Source organism: Gossypium arboreum, chromosome 3, assembly GCF_025698485.1.
Source record: "Gossypium arboreum isolate Shixiya-1 chromosome 3, ASM2569848v2, whole genome shotgun sequence".
In the NCBI taxonomy this organism is placed as follows: domain Eukaryota; kingdom Viridiplantae; phylum Streptophyta; class Magnoliopsida; order Malvales; family Malvaceae; genus Gossypium; species Gossypium arboreum.
Genome location: NC_069072.1, coordinates 110,858,292 through 110,880,867, shown reverse-complemented (window position 1 = coordinate 110,880,867; position 22,576 = coordinate 110,858,292). Strand labels below are relative to the sequence as shown.

Genomic DNA, 22,576 nt, shown 5'->3' with positions numbered 1-22,576 from the left:
TCAGATAGAGACCCGAGTTTCATTTCGTGGTTTTGGAAGAAGTTACAGGAAGCTTTGGACACAAAGTTGAATTTTAGTACAGCTTTCCATCCTCAGACCGATGGTCAGTCAGAGAGAGTTATTTAGATACTTGAGGATATGCTCAGATGTTGTGTCTTAGAATTTCAAGGTAGTTGGGAGAAATATTTGCTGTTGGTAGAGTTTGCTTATAATAATAGTTACCAGTCGAGTTTGAAAATGGCACCTTATGAAGCTTTGTATGGACGTAAATGTTGCACACCTTTGTATTGTACAGCGCTTAAAGAAAATCAGATTTACGGGGTTGATTTAGTTAAAGAAACTGAAGAGAAAGTGAAAGTTATCAGAGAATGCTTGAAAGCAGCTTCAGATAGACAGAAATCTTATGCAGACTTGAAAAGAAAAGAGATTATCAAGTTGGTGACAAAGTGTTCTTGAAAGTGTCCGCGTGAAAGAAAGTCTTTAGATTTGGCAAGAAAGGCAAACTAAGTCCACGTTTTATTGGACCGTTTGAGGTGACTGAAATAGTTGGACCATTAGCATATCGATTAGCTTTGCCGCCAGAGTTAGAGAAGATTCATGATGTGTTCTATGTGACCATGTTACGTCGTTATCGTTCTGATCCTTCACATGTGATTTCACAGCTAGAGGTTGAGATTCAGCAAGATATAACTTATGATGAAGAATCGGTAAAAATTTTAGCTCAAAAGGTCAAGCAACTAAGGAACAAAAGTATTGCACTTGTGAAAGTATTATGGAATAGGTATGGGGTAGACGAGGCTACATGGGAGCCTGAAGAGGTTATGCGAAAACAATATCCAAATCTTTTCACAGGTAAGATTTTTGAGGATGAAAATCCATAAAGGAGGGAGAAATGTAACATCCCAAAATAGGGCCTAAATGAAACAGTGGTTGTGAAACCACGAATCTGAGATAGAAAAGTTTATTCCGATTAATTTTTATAATTTACCGAGTGATTAGATGCATGTGTTAGAGTATCGATGGAAAATTTTATAGATAGCATGCTTAATTTACCTACTAGGGCTTAGTTGCAAAAGTTGATAAATATGAGTTTTAGATGCTAAAGGATTAAATTGAAGAATATAATTGAAGTAGAGGTCCTTAAATGGTAATTAGACCATTAGGTTTTCAAGGACAAAAATGGACATACATAGATAAAAATAAATAAAGTTTTAATGAAGGGTATTTTAACCATTTGGTAATTAAAAGATTAAAAAAGGGAAAAAGATGGCAAAATGTGCCCATCTTTTTCATTAGGCCGAAATTTCAAGGGTTCTTCATAGCTAGGGTTTTGTCAAGCTTCCAAGCTTCATAGTAAGTGATTCTAAGCCCCGTTTTTAATGTTCTTTACATTTTTGAAATCCCGATAACTTGATTTAGCTTATTCTAGCAAAAATTTAACCTAGGATTCATATTTGGAAAAATACCCATAGGTGAAATGTGTTTATTTTGATGTTTTATGGTATAATTTGAGGCTTGAAATTATGTTAAACGACTTAAGCTAAGCGATTTTAAGTGAAAACGAGTAAAACGACATAATCGGTAAAATACCTAATAGCCATAAGTACATGCTATAGTGGGAATTTGATGTTGCCATAGGTAAATAAATGATCAACATGTCATAAAACATAAGAATTAGGGATAAAGTTTCATTTCTGAGCCTTGGGAAAAAAGTGAAAATATGCAAAAGTTTAGGGGCAAAATCATAATTTTGCCAAAGTTAGAGTTAAGGACTGTTTTGATAAATGTGAATATTAAATAAGTTAAATTTGCTATTATAGATCAAGAAGAACGAAATTCGGGGTTAGACCTAGGAAAGAAAAAGGTTGAGGACTAAATCAAAATATTTGATCGTATTTTGTATTGAGGTAAGTTTGCCGTAAATAAATGTAATGTTTTATTATTTATAATTAATGATTTTATTTTTCAGCATCTATATATTTATTTTGTAAATTTATTCTTTGATGATTCAAGCAAGAATTGACGGAGAAATGATACATAAAAGTCTCGGTTGAACCTTAGCAATGCGTAGGATACAAATGTCATGACATTAGGGTTTAAGGATAATACCATGCCAAGGCATGGCATTGGTAAGTTCTACAAGGCAAGGAAATCATGTAAGACCATGTCAAGACATGGCATTGATAAACTACTATAAGGCAAAGATCCCATGTAAGACCATGCGAAGGCATGGCAGAGTTCATAAGGCAAGGATACCACGTAAGACCATGTCAAGACATGGCAATGGTAAGTTTAAAAAGGAAAGGTACCTGTGTATCCTTAGTATACCAAGTGGTTCAACGGAAAATTCAAAGAGCGTGCCAAAGGGAAGGTAAGATAAGTCCATGTTCGAAAGGTTCAGGTTTTTTTGATAATTCATTTAGAATGTTGTTATTTATTGACATGCAAACTTAATAAGCTTTATGCTTACTCCCTTTCTTTTCTCTCTTTTTTATAGTATCACAAAGCCAACTCGAAAAATCGTAAGGACGTCGAAGATCGCCTCAAACTATCAACGAGCTATCTCGGTATTTTGTGACTAAAAATACTTTAAGTTATAGCATGTATAGGGATTTGGCTATTTTATGTGTATGTCCTTATGATATGATTAAAAAATGGCATGTGAATACTTGGTAATGATTAGCTTATGATATAGCTAAATAAGAACATGTTTTGGTATTATGTATGCCTAAATGAGGTTTGATACAATGAAATTATGAAGGAGTAAGAGTTGGCCATAGAACAGTTAGGAAACAGCTGCAGTGACATGGTTTTGAAAAATCACTAAAAATTGTAGCAATGGAATTAAATGGTGAATGAGATATAGAATTAAAGATTATTGAGTCTATTTTCATAGGAAAGAAACAAAAAAAACAAAGGAAGTCTATATTCTGAGATATTTAAATTTTTGTAAGACTAGTTCAGAGTGACTTCGTGATCCCCTGTTCCAAATTTTGAAAATAACTAGAAATTGTACAAAAACAATATAAGTCATAGTTTATATTTCTATATTAAACGTTATCCGATTTCTATATAATGAGATAATCAATTTTTAGTGAAGAGAGGTCAGGTCCGCTGAACTGCAAAACAAGGGAACCTTTAATGAATAAATTGTACTAATTGGCCTAACCAAAAATTCTGGAAAAATTATGGTAAGAAGATATATGAGTTTAGTTTCAGGGAAAATTTATAGATTTAAATTTCGAGTTTTGTAATTCGAGTTATAATGAATTTAGTGATTGTTATGCAGATGGACAGTTATAATAAATTGTTTTGATTTGTATAAGTAATTGGAAAATTTTTATTGTTCCCGGTTTGGTCTCGAACCATTCAATTGCACGTTTTAGAGCCTCAAAGGCCCTTTTTAAGGATTTATTGGATGAATGTGAGCAAATTAAAATTTTTTAAAAAGTAAATTTTTTTTATGTCTCGAACAGGTAAGATAAGTTTGGTAACGCCTCGTGCTCGACTCTGGTGACGGTCTCGGGTAAAGGGTGTTACAAGGTATGTGTGATAATTCTGTTTCGGTGCATTATTATAGCATGATCTGCCACTCAGTTCGTTGGTTGGCGAGATAAAGTATTGGCACATACAAGCGTTAAAGTATCCACCCATTTACGGTATCTAAGGAATTAATTGCATGATGTTTCCAAAAAAAGAAAGATTACGCGTAAAAAAGTACACACCAAAGAAGAGTACGCCAGAGAGTTTTGTTTGAGCAATAAGAACCAGTCAAGTGTATGGGGAAATTGTAGGAGACTTAATTGTCTTTAAGACCATGCCAAACGTAAAACACCACTAAGACATTGTACACCCGATTTGCATTAATACTATTCAAGTGGATCTTGATCTGGTTTTGTTGGGAGTTGTTAGAATTTTGCAACAACAAAAGTAGAGATCAGAGTAAAAAGCAAAATAGCAAGATGTATGAAAGATTGCTTGTACACTAGAACAAGCCAACTAAACAAATCATCACAACAACATGGTTGGTCACTCCTCAACAGGAGTTAATTGGATTGATTTAACCCCCACGTGACTAGTTAACAGTAAGGTAAACCTTCTCCAGATTTTCTTTTACCTACCTTGGGTTTAGTAGGGAAATTAAGGGGACCAAGAGTATATTTATGGGGAGGGGACATTTCAGATGGTTTTTCCATCTACTTAATCTTCATTTCTTCCATCTAACCTGAACAGTCTCTTCTTCTTTGTCATTAATATCAAACTAAAATCTTGTTTAACTAGTATATGATTCTACCTTCTGATAAGTCTTACAGCATTGCATGTTATGATTATAGGAAGAAAAAGTGTTCAAGAAGGCCTTGCTTGGGGGGTCATATGTAGTTGAAATGTTAGTAAAATGCCTATAATGAGAATTCTAATAGAAATCTAATATCTCTTGGATTGGGAAAAAAAATCGATGCAGAAACTCCAAGTCAAAGTAAAGGTAGGTCTCTGATGAGTCTCTAAACCTGACTCTTACATGTCATGTAATTATGTGTATGTATGTTTTCTAAGAAGAATCTACAAATATGTAAATGAGGTGAACAATGTGCGACAAGATATGACGTGTGATATAAGTTGATGTTATTAGAGGGTGTTTGGTTATTGCCTAATACTGTCTTGTTATATGATTCTAGTACCTGAAAAATCTGAGTTATGTAAAAAAGGTGAGAAAGATATTCGTTTGTGTAGCCTAAAGTAGGGCAGGTGTATTGCTGACCGGACAGGCAGATCACTGTGAAAACGAAAATTTATTGTGTAGCTTCTAATAAGGCAGCTATAATGCTAACCGGACTGCCAGATCACTGAATAATGTTGTGGAAAGTCTATTGTCATGGCATCATATGATAATATGCCAAGTTGGCGTAAAGGTAGAAGACCATGTGGAGAAGCCTTATGACCTCCACAAAGATAGTCTGCCGGAACAGTAAACATGAATTCTCTAAAAAGTCTTTGTGATGAATTCTCTATAAGGCTTTTATGGCGAACTCTCTGTAAAACCGTTGTGGTGTACTATTTAGAAAGCCTTAGTGGTAGAATAATATGGGGAATAGTTGTGGCAAGTTTTCTAGAAGGTCGGTATTGCGAATTCTGCAATTCCTAAACGATGAATTGTTATTCCACCATTGTGTAAGACCTGGGCATGCTTACGAGACATTATCTGAAAGATTTCTCGGCAATGAACCCATTTAATGATTCTGCCATGGTGATCCGTCATGACAGGGAACTTAGGGTATTTGGAATGTTGGTGGTGCAAGTTTCCACCAAACTTGAAATTTCTTAGGTTCGGTATTGAAGTCATCTGGGATTCTATCACTTGAATTAAAACGTTATATTCTACAAAGCAAGTTTGGTTGTCTAGACTGATTTGAAAATACGTTGTAACAGTTGGCCTGATAGTTTCTGGTTCTTGTACAGGAATATGTCAAGAGTAGCATCCGTTGAGTATAATTTTAAGAAGTGTATCCAACTACTATTTGCAAAGAAATTGCAAAACGGGATTTGAAATATGTTGTGTAGTCTATGATCTGCCAATTGAGTGAAATATGTAAAATATGGTTAAGAGTAGATATTGGCATATGGTTATCCGTTAACTAGGAAACAGAAGAGTATCCGCCAATGTTTGAAAGGAAGTCCAAAATCTTGAAGTTAAGGATTTCAGCAGTAACGTTAAAAATGTAATATTGGTTTAGATTCATTAGGTTCCATTGAACTTGTGGGTGTTTATTTTTCATGCAAGTTTGTAGGTTTGCACTAGTTCGCCTGAGAGGACCAAACCAAGGATGTGCCATAGTGGTAGATGAAGGGCAATGTTCTACATACAGAGGGACACTTTTAAAAACATGATTTCAAATGACAAATAGTAATACACGCTACGAATATGTTTGTTTAATCAAACATTTATGTTGTAAGGCTTTATACTATTCTTGAAAGTCTGGGATGTAACACCCCAAACCCGTGACCGTCACCGGATTTGACCACGTGGTGTTACCGGGCTTACTTCCCTTATTTCTCTCTTGGAAATATTTAATTTTTGTTCCAGGCAGGCTAGCTAACTGCGTCACTGTCCTCTTAAAAATCATATCTCGAGTTCCAGAACTCGAAAATTAGTTTCGTAAATTTTCCCTAAAACTAGACTCATAATCCCATCTACACATTGTTTTCTAGAATTTTTGGTCGAGCAAATTAGTACAATTTATTAGTTAAAGTCTCCCCTGTTTCAGGGTTCGACTACACTGACCTTTGTGCACTACAACTTGGATATCTTCCTGTACAGGGCTCCAACACTTATGCAGTTTGTTTCTAGAGAAACTAGACTCACAAGGGAATCTGTACATATAGAGCATGACTTCTAATTATCTCTGGTTAATTTATAGTAAATTTTCAAATTCGGAGCAGGGGATCCAGAAACCGTTCTGGCCCTGTTTCGCGAAAACCTGATTATCCCTTAAAATACAGCTCATATGGTCGTTTCGTTTCGTCCATATGAAAATAGATTCATCATGGTTCAATTTCATAATTTATTCACTATTTAATTCTACTTCTACTATTTTTAGTGATTTTTCCATCTCACCTCACTGCTGCTGGCAGCATCTGTTACTAAAGCAAACAATGACTATTTCATAATTCTTCCATGGCCAACTATTTCATCATACATAATACAAACTATGGCCACCTTATCAAAATTAAGGTTTCTAAGGCTCGTGCCTATAGGTTTTAGATTCACACTCAACCGACCACATAGGCCATTTTCGCATGGCTTAAAGTTTACAACCGAAATTCAACAAAACAAAATAGCCTATACATGCCAAATGTTCTCCTAGTTCAACTACGAAGACAATACCAAAAGATTTCCAGCGGTGTGATGACTTCAACGACGGTTCCGAGCACGCAAACAATACGAGTCCAAGAGACCTAAAATGGGTGACAAGAAAACACCGAGTGAGTTTATAACTCGAGAAGTCATAAGCATTTCACAACCATCCGTTACTAAAATTATCATGAAATGAAATAATGAAACAAGGCCCAGCGTTCCACCATACCGAACTACCATAGTTCCTTAGACCTTTCGGATCAATGTCATACCAAGTCATACATTTACATTTCATATACTATTCAATAGGATATTTGAAGCAATTTCCATTCATCATTTCATTTCCGCAACAATCATGCAATTGAAATTATCACATAGATTTAAAACTTACCGACTCAACCCCGAGCATGAATATAGTATCTATTAGCCACGAACTCAAGGTACTTACTCTTTCCGCTGTCCATACTCCACTCGATGAAGACACACCCTCCATATAATTGTTCGATCGGAGATATATATATAGTATGCACACACACGTGCTTAATACTCGATTTCGCACACTTATCGCCATGTGATTTAAGCCCGCACACATAGTGCCATACCCTTCGAGCTCGCACACCCAAAGGTCAGATATTTCCAGCATGCACACTTAGTGCCATATATTTCCAGCATGCACACTTAGTGCCAATCTCGTCACCGTACACACGTATTGGTCAAGACACTTAGTGCCGAAAGCAAACTTTCTACACATTTCACTATTTCTTTTACATTCAACAATGTCATCATTCCATACACATACATTTTCATTTACATATCATCTCATTAAACACAATTGCATAGATATTATGATCATTTAAAACAATACCAAATATATGCTTAATGACTTACCTTATATTGGATGAAACGATTTCCAATCGACTACTCGATTATCTTTGCTTTGCCTTTGTTTGATTCTCCTTTTGATGTCTTGATCTCCTCCTAGTAGCCAAAGGTACTTGCGAATTGACTTGAGTAAATCTCCCTTCTTTTCACCGTTTGTTTCGGCTATAGCAAAAGAAAGAAAACATGAACACTTTTTTTTCTTCTTCTCAAGCCATGGCAATTGTAACAAAATGAGAAAGGATGAACAACAAAATTTTTTTTTTCTTTTTCCTCAACTCACGGCAACAAGGGGGCATCCACACTTTTTTTTTTGTTCATCATTTCCTTTTTCTCCATTTCTTTATTCTTTCTAACATGATCCATTAACTAGACATGTTTGAAACATGTTCCTTTGCCCATGCTCTTTATTTTATTATTTCTAACATCCACCATTAGCAAAACATGTTCAAGACATGTTTTCTTTTGCCCATCTTCATTACCATGGCGGCCACTTCCTATAGTTGGCTAAATTGACATGCAAATCCTCATGTCTTTACTTCATGCATTATTTGGCCACTTAAAAATTCACCTATCACATTTTCAAGTCCTAACACATGGGTCCTTTCTTATGAATTAGCACCTAATTAATAAAATCAAGGCACGAAATATTTACGCATACAAATTCCACATACAATAAGCACAGAATATAACACCTAATTATTCTTGTGACTCGGTTTTGTGGTCCCGAAACCACTCTCCGACTAGGGTCACATTAGGGGTGTCACAACTCTCCCCCACTTAAGAGATTTTCGTCTCTGAAAATCTTACCGGTAAATAGGTTTGGGTATCGTTCTTTCACAGAGTTCTCGGGTTCCCATATAGCTTCTTCTATCCCGTGTTTGAGCCATAACACTTTTACTAACGGAACTTTCTTGTTTCGTAACTCTTTCACTTCACGCATCAAAATGCGAACCGGCTCTTCTTCATAGCTCAAGTTAGGTTGAATCTCAATCTCAGATGGAGTGATTACGTGCGACGGGTCAGACCTATATCGTCGAAGCATCGAGACATGAAAAATGTTGTGAATCTTTTAGAGCTCAGGGGGCAAAATTAATCGATATGCGACTGGCCCAACTCGTTCGGATACTTCATATGGCCCGATGAACCTCGGACTCAACTTGCCCTTACGACCAAATTTAAGCACCTTCTTCCAAGGTGAAACTTTGAGAAAGACCTTGTCTCCAACCCGATATTCAATGTCTTTTCTTTTCAAATCCATATACGACTTTTGGCGATCCGGCGACTTTCAAACTTTCACGAATTACTCGAACTTTTGCTCGGCATCCTTAACCAAATCAACCTCAAGATTTTTCCTTCACTAAGTTCAGTCCAGAATAATGGGATACGGCATTTACGATCGTATAAAGCCTCGTAAGGCGCCATCTTAATACTTGATTGAAAGCTATTGTTGTGCGAATTCAACCAAAGGTAAATACTGTTCCCATGAACCACTAAACTCAAGGATGCAACATCTCAACATATCCTCGAGTATTTGAATTATCCGTTCGGATTGACCATCGGTTTGGGGGTGAAAGCAAGTGCTAAAATGCACTTGGTACCCAAAGCCTCTTGCAATTTCTTCCAAAATCGCGATGTAAATCTTGGGTCTCTATCCGACACGATAGAAATAGGTACCCCATGCAATCGAACAATTTGGGAGACGATAATTACGCCAATTTATCAAGCGAAAAATCCGTGCGGACAAGAATAAAATGAGCGGACTTGGTCATCTATCAACAATGACCCGCATCGAGTCTTTCTTATTCTAAGTCAATGGTAACCCGACACAAAGTCCATTGTTACTCGATCCCATTTCCATTCGGGTATCATGATTGGCTGAAGTAATCCCGATGGTACTTGATGTTCCGCTTTCACTTGTTGACATGTCAAACACTTCGAAACAAATTCTAAAATGTCTCGTTTCATACCGGGCCACCAAAATTGGCATTTCAGATCATTGTACATTTTAGTACTACCCGGGTGGACTGACATTCGACTACTGTGAGCCTCGTTCAAAATCATCGAAACAAGTTTCGAATCCCTTGGAATACATAATCGACCCTTGAACGTCTAGCAATCATTGTCGTCAATCTGAAATTCTGATTCCTCATTCGAAACACATTCGACTCGTTTAGCGACCAATTTAGCGTCGACCTTCTGAGATTCAAGTATTTGATGAATCAATTACGGTTTGGCCTCTAATTCGACTACTAGCACCTCCTCGGGTGAAACGGATAGATGAGCATCCATCGCTCTCAAAGCGAGCGATGCCTTACGACTTAAAGCATCGGCCACCACGTTGGCCTTTCACGGTGATAATCAATGACAAGTTCATAGTCCTTCAACAACTCAAGCCAACGTCTTTGTCGCAAGTTTAGATCTCCTTGAGTCATCGATATTTAAGACTCTTATGGTCCGAATAAATATGACACCTTTCTCCAAACAAGTAATGCCGCCATATCTTCAAGGCGAACACTATGGCTGCTAGTTCAAGGTCATGGGTCGGATAGTTTCTCTCATGCGGCTTTAGTTGTCTCGACGCGTAAGCCACAACTCGACCTTCTTGCATCAACACACAACCTAACCCAAGCAAGGATGCGTCATCAGATATGACAAACTCTTTACCGGACTCATTTGTACTAGCACTGGGGCCTCGATTAACGGAGTTTTTAGTCGATCGAAACTTTCTTGACAAATTTCCGACCACTCGAACTTAACATCTTTTTGGAGTAGTTTCGTCATCGGTGCAGCTATCACCGAAAAACCTTTCACAAATCGTCGATAGTATCCGGCAAGCCCCAAAAAGCTCCTAACTTCGGCAACATTCCTTGGAGGTTTCCAATCGACTATGGCCGAAATTTTGTTCGGGTCCACCCTGACACCCGATGCGGACACCACATGCCCCAAAAGCTAACCTCTTTCAACCAAAATTCACATTTACTGAACTTTGCGTATAACTGCTTTTCTCATAAGATTTGCAACACTAGCCTCAAGTGTTCAGCATGTTCAGTTTCATCTCTCGAATAGACCAAAATGTCATCGATAAATACAACTACGAACCGATCCAAGTATGGCCTGAAAATTCTATTCATTAAATCCATAAATACCGCAGGGGCATTAGTGAGCCTAAACGACATCACTAAGAATTCGTAGTGACCGTACCTCGTTCTAAAAGTAGTTTTGGGTATGTCCGATTCTCGGACCCTCAAATAATAGTACCCCGACCTCAAATCTATCTTTGAAAACACTGAGGCTCCCTTTAATTGATCAAACAAATCGTCAATTCGTGGCAACGGATATTTATTCTTTATCGTCACTTTATTCAATTGACGATAGTCGATGCACAATCTCATAATTCCATCCTTCTTCTTCACAAACAATACTGGTGCGCCCCATGGAGAAAAACTCGGTCGAGCGAAACCTCTATCCGTCAATTCTTGCAATTGAACCTTCAATTCCTTTAATTCCGTTAATGCCATACGATACGGGGCTATTAAAATCGGCGTAGTACTCGGTACAACTTCGATGCCGAATTCCACTTCTCGAACCGGTGGCAATCCGGTAACTCCTCGGAAAAACATCCGAATACTCACAAACCACTGTACCGATTCGAGTTTCCTTTCCGTCTCTTTACTTTCAAACACATACGCAAGGTATGTTTCACACCCTTTTCACATACCTCGGCGGTCATAGAAGATATTATCATTGGCGCTCCTTTTAAATCGATGAGACTCGACTCGGACTACCTCATTATTTGCACTCCTCAAATCAATGGTTTTCCTTTTGCGATCCACCAACGCATCATGTACGATCACCAATCCATACCAAGAATAACATCAAATTCATCAAATGGTAGAAGCATCGGATCGGTAGGAAAACAGATTCTCGAATTATTAGGGGCATCTCTTGCACACTTTATCAACGAGTGCGTATTGACCCAAAGGGTTTGACACTCGAATTACGAACTCGATGAGACTCAACGGTGAGAGTCTTCTTGGATGCTAAGGTTTCACATACATATGAGTGAGTAGAGCGGGGCCAATCAATGCAATCACACTAGTATCAAAGAGAGTAAAAGTACCAGTGATAACGTCAGGGGAGGATGCCTCCTCTCGTGCGCGGATGGCATATGCTCTAACAGGAGCACGGGTCTCGGATCGGGCAGCCGTATTAGAGGCTCCTCTCTGATTACCATCCCTACCTCCAGAGATTCTCGGGGGCCTACCTCCAGCCGTCGTTCCACTAGGTTTTGCACCTTGCGTCTTATTCCTCTCATCTAGCTCGTGCAATCTCTAATGAAGTGGTCCTTGAACCGCATCCATAACAGCCCTATTAATGACTTACCCCAACATTCACCTAGGTGCCGTCTTCCACATTGGGGGCATTCAGGTCTCTCTTGACGATTATTGCCCACACTAGCTACCGAAGTAGCACGGGAGTCCGTCAATGGTCGGGCTCTAATGGAAATTCCCGCAGTCGTCCTCGACTTACTGGTGTCCTCCCCGAACCTCTTTACTGATGAGAACGGAGCTTTACTCGTCGATCTTTTACGGTAATCTCTTGCTTCAAATTCAGCCTTCTTCTTCTCCTTCCCAAGTTCTTCCGCCTTGCAGGCTCGTTCGACTAGTATCACGAACTCCTCTCTAAAATTCCCACTAGTAACTTTAACTCTTCATTCAATCTTTCTTCAAGTCTTTTGCACATCGCAACCTCATCAGCCACACACTCCCGAGCATACCGACTAAGTCTTACGAACTCATGTTCAGATTCAGATCTGATCATCCGCCTTGCTTGAGTTCCAAGAATTCCTTACGCTTCGATCGATGAACCGTTGACTAATGTATTTCTTTCGAAATTCTGATTGAAAGAAATCCCAAGTAACTCGTTCGTTTGGGACTATGGAAATTAAAGTCCTCCACCAATAGTAAGCTGAGTCTCGCAACAAGGATATAGCACACTTAAGACATTCATCGGGTGTGCATGAAAGTTCATCTAACACTCGAATGGTGTTATCGAGCCAGAACTCGGCCTTTTCGGCATCATCAGTAACTATGGCCTTGAACTCCTCAGCCCCGCGCTTTCTAATCAGGTCTACAGGTGGTTTACTCAGCCTCACAGGATCAATAACTGGAGGCATTGTGGGCTCTTGGGGTGCAGTATTTAAATTCGGGAATGGTTGGACAGCCGGATTGGTTCGGGCATATTGCGCGACCCACTCATTCATCATGGTGAAGAAGGCTTGTTTCGCCCCTTCATTTTGATTATTCGCGGATGACTGAGGCTCAACAGGCGGCGTCCCTTGCGCGGGAGCAGCCGCTACACTTTCAACGTCATCCGCCAAGGGTCTCTCTACCCCGGGTTCCATTTGTTAATCAAAACAAAAACTTCAACCGTCAGAAGTCATCACCTTTTTAAGCACTAACAATTTGGCATGTATAGCTAGACTCGCACGCGCTATGGTAGTCCTAGAACCGACTAAACCTGGCTCTGATACCAATAAAATGTAACACCCCAAACCCATGACCGTCACCGGATTTGACCACGTGGTGTTACCGGGCTTACTTCCCTTATTTCTCTCTTGGAAATATTTAATTTCATTCGAGCAGGCTAGCTAACTGCGTCACTGTCCTCTTAAAAATCATATCTCGAGTTCCAGAACTCGAAAATCAGTTTCGTAAATTTTCCCTGAAACTAGACTCATAATCCCATCTACACATTGTTTTCTAGAATTTTTGGTCGAGCAAATTAGTACAGTTTATTAGTTAAAGTCTCCCCTGTTTCAGGGTTCGACTACACTGACCTTTGTGCACTACGACTTAGATATCTTCCTGTACAGGGCTCCAACACTTATGCAGTTTGTTTCTAGAGAAACTAGACTCACAAGGAAATCTGTACATATAGAGCATGACTTCTAATTATCTCTGGTTAATTTATAGTAAATTTTCAAAGTCGAAGCAGGGGATCCAGAAACCGTTCTGGCCCTGTTTCGCGAAAACCTGATTATCCCTTAAAATACAGCTCATATGGTCGTTTCGTTTCGTCCATATGAAAATAGATTCATCATGGTTCAATTTCATAATTTATTCACTATTTAATTCTACTTCTACTATTTTTAGTGATTTTTCCATCTCACCTCACTGCTGCTGGCAGTATCTGTTACTAAAGCAAACAATGACTATTTCATAATTCTTCCATGGCCAACTATTTCATCATACATAATACAAACTATGGCCACCTTATCAAAATTAAGGTTTCTAAGGCTCGTGCCTATAGGTTTTAGATTCACACTCAACCGACCACATAGGCCATTTTCGCATGGCTTAAAGTTTACAACCGAAATTCAACAAAACAAAATAGCCTATACATGCCAAATGTTCTCCTAGTTCAACTACGAAGACAATACCAAAAGATTTCCAGCGGTGTGATGACTTCAACGACGGTTCCGAGCACGCAAAACAATACGAGTCCAAGAGACCTAAAATGGGTGACAAGAAAACACCGAGTGAGTTTATAACTCAGAAGTCATAAGCATTTCACAACCATCCGTTACTAAAATTATCATAAAATGAAATAATGAAACAAGGCCCATTGTTCCATCCATACCGAACTACCATAGTTCCTTAGACCTTCGGATCAATGTCATACCAAGTCATACATTTACATTTCATATACTATTCAATAGGATATTTGAAGCAATTTCCATTCATCATTTCATTTCCGCAACAATCATGCAATTGAAATTATCACATAGATTTAAAACTTACCGACTCAACCCCGAGCATGAACATAGTATCTATTAGCCACGAACTCAAGGTACTTACTCTTTCCGCTGTCCATACTCCACTCGATGAAGACACACCCTCCATATAATTGTTCGATCGGAGATATATATATAGAGTACGCACACACGATGCTTAATACTCGATTTCGCACACTTATCGCCATGTGATTTAAGCCCGCACACATAGTGCCATACCTTCGAGCTCGCACACCCAAGGTCAGATATTTCCAGCATGCACACTTAGTGCCATATATTTCCAGCATGCACACTTAGTGCCAATCTCACACCGTACACACGTATTGGCACGACACTTAGTGCCGAAAGCAAACTTTCTACACATTTCACTATTTCTTTTACATTCAACAATGTCATCATTCCATACACATACATTTTCATTTACATATCATCTCATTAAACACAATTGCATAGATATTATGATCATTTAAAACAATACCAAATATATGCTTAATGACTTACCTTATATTGGATGAAACGATTTCCAATCGACTACTCGATTATCTTTGCTTTGCCTTTGTTTGATTCTCCCCTTTTGATGTCTTGATCTCCTCCTAGTAGCCAAAGGTACTTGCCGAATTGACTTGAGTAAATCTCCCTTCTTTTCACCGTTTGTTTCGGCTATAGCAAAAGAAAGAAAACATGAACACTTTTTTTTTTTCTTCTCAAGCCATGGCAATTGTAACAAAATGAGAAAGGATGAACAACAAATTTTTTTTTTTCTTTTTCCTCAACTCACGGCAACAAGGGAGGCATCCACACTCTTTTTTTTTGTTCATCATTTCCCTTTTTTCTCCATTTCTTTATTCTTTCTAACATGATCCATTAACTAGACATGTTTGAAACATGTTCCCTTGCCCATGCTCTTTATTTTATTATTTCTAACATCCACCATTAGCAAAACATGTTCAAGACATGTTTTCTTTTGCCCATCTTCATTACCATGGCGGCCACTTCCTATAGTTGGCTAAATTGACATGCAAATCCTCATGTCTTTACTTCATGCATTATTTGGCCACTTAAAATTCACCTATCACATTTTCAAGTCCTAACACATGGGTCCTTTCTTATGAATTAGCACCTAATTAATAAAATCAAGGCACGAAATATTTACGCATACAAATTCCACATACAATAAGCACAGAATATAACACCTAATTATTCTTGTGACTCGGTTTTGTGGTCCCGAAACTACTCTCCGACTAGGGTCACATTAGGGGTGTCACATGGGATGAACGATGAAGGTTTCGTTCAACCCTTTTATCTTAGAAAGGATTTTAAATAAATAAGAGGTACATACAATATGATTTTCATAGACTGTAAAATTTTGTTAAATATGTCGGATCCGGTAAATTGGATCGGATATAAGGTATTACAAATCACTTAAAACTCATTAGATTTAGAACTGAATTAATTCATGTACTAACAAAGATAAACTACACTCAAAATCATTAAAAATTTATGCTTTCGTTAATTAACTTTAAAAAATTACAAAATGACTATTGAACTATTCAGATGTTTTCATATAAGTCATTGAGTTATTTGAATGTTTTTATTTAAGTCAGTAAGTTTTAAAGTTTTTTTTAAAAGTCTCACTAGTGAACTCCAAGTGGCGATTTGATAATTAGTACAATAAATCAATATCCATCGACAAGTAGAAAAACATAACTTAAATCTAAATCAATCTAATGGTTAGTATCAAAATAAAAAAATTATTTTTAAATTTTAATTAAATAAATTGTGACATTCAAAAAATATTTCATAAAAAAATTAAATTGTAAAGAGAAAATTTTTTTTTTTGATAGATGCAAATGATGCAACCATGATTTTTAAATGTGAATTTTAAATAGTTTAATAATTATTTTATAATTTTTAAAATTAAATCATCACTAATTTACCCACAAACAAATAATATGTCAAGTGTTAAGGAAATAAAAAGCGAGAAGCACAAAACATAGAACTATACTAATTACTTTCACTCCGTAGCTTTAAATTATACATCAATTTATCAACCAAAAAAAGGGAAAGCAGCAATTTTACAATGATAGAAACATGATTCTAATAAACATAAAACACAAACATATTCACCCTTTATGGCAGGTTAGTAATATATTCCGATACCCAAAACCTTGGTTAGAAAATTATTACGGATTTCTATGTTTTCGTAGGACGGCAAAAGTCCATGAGCATGATTGATTAGCAGTTAAGCATCAAAAGGTGAGGAGGTTTGGCCTTTGGGCAGACTCTGGTGGATTGGTGAGCATGTGTACAACTTCTCTCATGGATGGCCTTGCAGTGCTCTCATCCTCAACGCACATCATGGCTACCTTGAACAGATGGTTAACTGCCGTCACTGGATATTCACTTAGCCTGGGATCTACAATCGCCAACACTGAAGCAGGATCAGAGGGTTGGGGTTGTTCTGATGTCATCTTCCTCACCCACCTCACAATGTCCACCCCATCTCCAAACTCCCCAACTGGTTTTCTTCCTGCTATCAGCTCCAGCAGCACAACACCGAAACTGTACACGTCGCTTTTCTCATCAACCTTCAACGTGTAGGCGTACTCTGTTGTTTAACATCACAACAAGGCCAATGCTAGTTAGCCATTAACTATAATACTGTTTTTTGCTTCGATAATTCATATAAGTACAAACCTGGGGCGATGTAGCCGTAGGAACCAGCAATGGAGGACATGCACTCGGAAGCACCAGCGTCCTGCAAGAACTTAGCCAACCCAAAATCCGCTACATGAGCTTCATAGTCTTCATCAAGCAATATGTTATTGGACTTCACATCCCTGTGTATAATCAGAGGAGAGCAATCATGGTGAAGATAACACAGTCCCCTGGCAGCTTCCAGGGCAATCGTATACCTTCTCTCCCATTGCAAATGTGCACCCTTTGGCCCATGCAACATTTCTCCTAAGCTCCCATTAGGCATATATTCATACAACAACAGATTCGTGTCTTTATTCGAAACATAACCCAACAATCTCACGATGTTTCGATGCCTAATTCGACCCAGAGTTTGAATCTCTGCCGAGAATCCACGATCGTTTCTTCCGCCCACCAATCTTTTAATCGCAACATCGAGACCATCCGGCATTGAACCGCGGTAGACAATCCCAGCTCCACCTTTGCCTATAACATTCTCATTCTTCAAGCACTCCAGCACGTCCTCAGCTTTGAAATCCAGCCTTTGGAATGCAGTAAGCTTCCAGGCTCGTGATTTTTGAAGCCTCTTCCTTCTAATTCTGTAAACCGTGATGATTATCAGTAGCAAAGCTATCATAAACGTAATGATTGTGATTATGAGCTTTGAAGCAGTGAAGGATACTGCGTGACCATGACCTGAACCTCTAGTTTGGTTTGCCAAAGATGGGCAATTGACGTGACGAGGACAGATATTGAGGTTTCCAGTAAACGAGCTATCATTGAAGACTAAAAATTGACCGCCAATGGGAATTCTGCCCACCAAACAGTTATACGAGAGATCAAGAGTTGTGAGGCTTATCATGTTACGGATTTCAGCCGGAATTTCACCAGTTAGCTGGTTCCTTGAAAAATTGAGAATGCTTAAATCTTTGAGCTCGTCGATTCCGTCGGGAATTTCACCAGTGAAACTGTTCCGACTGAAATCAATGGAAGTAAGAGAAGTGCATCGAGAGATAGAAGGTGGGATTTCACCAGTAATATTGTTGTCACTGATGTTCATCTTTGAAAGCAATTTGATATTAAAGATCTCTCCGGGGATTTCACCTGAAAACTTGTTCATTTCAAGAGACAAAACTTGTAAACTCCGCAAATTGCCGATTGCCGGAGGAATTTTTCCACTGATCCAATTGTTTGAAATTTTTAACTGACCAAGCGAAGCACCCGACATATGTGATGGAAGTTCACCGGAGAAGAAATTGTCGCCTAACTCCATAATACTCAGCAATGGCAAGTTGAAAATCCCAGCTGGAATCGTCCCATTGAGAAGGTTTTTCATGATACGAATCTTGGTAAGAGACTTGCAGTTGCCAAGTTCTTCAGGGAGTGGACCAAAGAAGAAATTTTCCATCATAATCAACGTCTCCAACCTCCCCCCCCTGCATAAATCCCGAGGAATCAATCCAGTGAGGTGATTCGAAGCAACGTCAAGCTTATAAAGCTTCCCATTGCGCCCCAGATTCTGGGGCAATTCAAACGTAAAGTTGTTTCCCCACACCTGAAACACTTCAAGATGAGGATAATCGCCTACGAATGACGGTATCAAACCGTAGAGATTGTTTTTGAACAAATTTATAAGCGTAATGTTGTTCAAAGCAGAGAAACTGTCCGGTATCTCCCCTGTGAGTTCATTTATAGAAAGATCAAGTGATTTCAAGCTGATTAAACCAGAGAGTTGAGAAGGGATACGGCCGGTGAGACGGTTGAGTTGAAGGAACAAGGAGTGCAAGTGTTTCAAATTGCTCAAACTCGAAGGAATCTCACCGGTTAGGTTACAGCTTGCCATGTCGAGAAGTTCGAGTTGACTCAATGACCCATACTCAGGTGGAATGCCTCCAACGTAGGCGTTGAAGTATCCGATTACCAAGTATTTGAGGTTTGTTAAACGAGCCAAAAAGGCAGGAGTTTTCCCTGTTAAACCGATGCCATTAAGACCCAAATATTCCAAGCTCTGGATTTCAGAGTACTCCTCCGGTATCTCTCCCATGAAAAAGTTGCCTCCGAAAGATAAATGCTTGAGATATTTAAGATTGACGACCTCAATGGGAAGAACACCCGTGAAGTTATTGTTATAAGCATCGAGAGTCTCGAGGTGAATCATGCCTGCAAAGATTTCTCCAGGGAAACTGCCTTGGAAAACATTGTTGGAGATGTTGAATATCTTAAGAGAAGTCAAATTACCCATCTCCACAGGAATCCTCCCCGTAAGACTATCGGAAGAAATAGTGAGGTTGACTAGCTTGTTGAGAAGCCCAATTTCAGGAGGAATGGTGCCAAAGAGAGGAGCAAACGACACGTTCAGAGCAACAACACTGAAATCCTCATCGCATTGAACACCAGAGAAACGGCAATGTGCTGATGGAGATGAAGAGAATTCCCAGTTCTCGAGTCCCAAACCTTTGGGTCCAATCATTGAAGACTTGAGCAGCAGCAGAACTTCAAGATCACTGGAACCATAGACGATGGCCGAGAAGAGTAGTAGAAGAGTCGAGAAAACACAGAGAAGATAACTGTAAAAGCTTCTCATTTCAGTGTTCTTCTCTTTTCCTGAGCTCAGATAGAGGTGAAGGCTTTACTATCAGTAGCTCACTACGTTAAATAGAGTTGTACTGTATATTGGATCGCAAAGAGGATCGTAGTTCCCAAAGCATCAAATGTTGGATATGAAATAAACAAATACAAAATCTGAACTCTGAAAAAGTCAGGGAGAGAGTGTGTGAAAGGAGCGGAGTCTGGATTGCATGAAACCGCTAAAGACACGGCAATACGATGGCCCATGGTTCGCATCGTACACTACATGGAATTGAAAATGGTAGAACACAGAAAGGGTTAACGTTGAATTTACTAGTTTTTAAAGCTTGTCAGCTCTGTGAGTCAAACATGAGGGAGGGAGGGAGGGAGGGTCCCCATGGCAGCAGGAAGAACGTTTGAAACGTTAACTCGGGACGGAGTTGATGAAGGTTACTATTTTACGTGGGGCTTAGAGACTGTGAATTGCTAAGGGTACCATACTCATCTGGTTTGACGGCGTGATCTGCCGGTTCTAAAGATTGGCCCTATTATAAATGCAGCTGCCCACTGCATTACTGTCAGACGCCAGTTGTTTTTTCTTTTTCTGAAAGAAAAAAATCACTCGGAAAAACTGTCAAATTCACTAGGTTGAGCTTGGTAAAAATATTATACCATATATATCTTATTATTATTTTGAGCATTTGGGATTATGAAAGATGAATGTGGATTTTGTCTTTTGGGGGAGTGATGAAGACAGAGGATGGGCTTTGGGGGTCAATTGCTGGGCCCAGATTAAAGGCTGTGAATGTCCTTTCCCGAAGAAACACCTTTTTCTCCCTCTGACTCCTTTTTGGCAGTGAGCTAAAAGTCTACTCTTTTTGTTCTTTTCTCCGATCGGGACCGTCCACAAAATAGGGGACCATTGTTGATTGCCTCTGCACTAACTTCTCCTTTTGCTTCCTTCCCTATCCCTTATGCAATTGTTCATGGACCAACCCAAGTATTCTGCAGCTTCTTCTAACCATCCAAGTGCTTTGACATCCAAAGTAGAATTTCTTCATCATCTCATTCAAATATTTGTCTTCTTGTTTAAGCAACATTTATGATTGGGCCATTAGCTTGTTAGAAAACTCCCAAGGGAAAAAAATAAACTATGTTATAAAATAACATATGATAGTGTTCATGAAAAAGATAATGTAAACATGACTATATCATGAATATAGATATGCTACATTGTGAGATAAGGTATAGATTAAAGAGTCAAATGGATATTAATTTTTTTTTTGTAATTTTAAGAGTCCAAATATCAGGAGCATAGGGAAAAACAATAAAAGATGAAAGCTTAACCCTCACTAGGGCTAAGAATAAAAATAAACTCAAATCGAGATATTTAGATAGTTTATCGAATATAAGTTAAAAAATCACGATGACCGAAATTGAATTAAATTTTATTTTTATTTATATATAATTAATTTTAGTTTTATGATATAAAAATAAATATTTTATATTTAAAATAGTTAATAATTTAAAAGTTCTTAAAGAATTATTATTTTGAGAAATATTTATGAAAAAGATCTAATTTTTTAAATAATATTTAAAAGTCATAAAATAAAGCTCATTTTATCAAAATAAGTCAAAAATAAAAACAATAAATTCATATAAAAAATTAAGAACCAAATCGAACTAAACCGAATTATGATGGATGGTTCAGAAAATTTAAAAAATCTGATTGAACTAAATCAAAATCACCCTAATCTTGACAACAAATGTTAGGTACTACAAGTTAAATTTGTATCGATACAAGTATAAGATTCTCAAAAATATCTTTGAAAAAAAAGCTTAACCTCAACACTTGTAACTGTTGAAATTATATAACATCATCTCATCATGTCCCAAATTATGGAAATCAAATTCTCTCAAATTTTTTGGTAAAGAACCCTGACCTCAATACATATGAATACGAGGCTAGGGTAAAATTAACCACATGAACCTCAACATCAATTAGTGTTGAGGTCGTTTAATATTTAAAAAATGCACAATTTGAGAAATAATGAAAAGAGAATGTTTTTTTTTTTAATTTTTGAATATGGTGAAAAAAAAATTTCTACAATAAGTATTTAAAAAAAATTCTTTTTCACGGTATTTTTTTGGTAGTATCTTTATATTCATGAGTGTCAAGATTAATTTAGGGTTTTGATTATTGAACTTCCTTGAAATTAAGGAAAGGACAAGGTGTAACGATTCAGTTTTCAACGGTGTCGTAAAAATTTGGTTTTAGATTGAATAAATTGAGTTGAGTTAGTAAATAATTCAAATAGGTTAATTACGTGTTGAGTATGAATCCGGAAGGTTGAATTGTTAGGTTTTATTGAATTAAATGAAAATTAGTTTAGACTTAATAGGTCTTTCAGTGGTAATTAATTAGCAATTCTACCATCATTAAATAAAGGGTAGTCGCTTGGAATGTATGCAACCGTTGGATCCCACCATTGTTTTGATTATTGCTTGATAACCATTGATTTTGGTTTAATAATTTTAATTAATTAAGTTAATAAAGTGGGAAAGAGGAGTGAAAACGTCTTAGCTTCATTCTCATTCTCCTATCCCCTTTACCATCCAACCCAAAGAAAAACTTTGTTCTTTTCTTTTTTCATTTTCGTAGCAAACAACAAAGAAATTAGTAAGTTGAATTATGGATAATTAATACTACTTAATGAGAGCCTAAGATGTAGAATCGTTAATTAATCAATTTTTAATCGTGTAAAGTTTTGAGAATCTTG

The 22,576-nt window shown here is 37.7% G+C and overlaps 1 protein-coding gene across 1 annotated transcript; it reads right to left on the bottom strand.

Moving 5' to 3' along the window:
• Nucleotides 1–16,525: 16,525 nt before the first annotated feature.
• LOC108467298 (receptor protein kinase CLAVATA1-like) lies at nucleotides 16,526–20,424 on the bottom strand. The gene is made up of 2 exons (XM_017767909.2): nucleotides 17,229–20,424; nucleotides 16,526–17,139 (listed from the first exon to the last, which is right to left on the bottom strand). The coding sequence occupies exons 1-2, from the start codon at nucleotides 19,810–19,812 to the stop codon at nucleotides 16,781–16,783; spliced, it is 2,943 nt and encodes a 980-aa protein (XP_017623398.1). The 5' UTR covers nucleotides 19,813–20,424; the 3' UTR covers nucleotides 16,526–16,780.
• Between the last annotated feature and the right edge of the window lie 2,152 nt (nucleotides 20,425–22,576).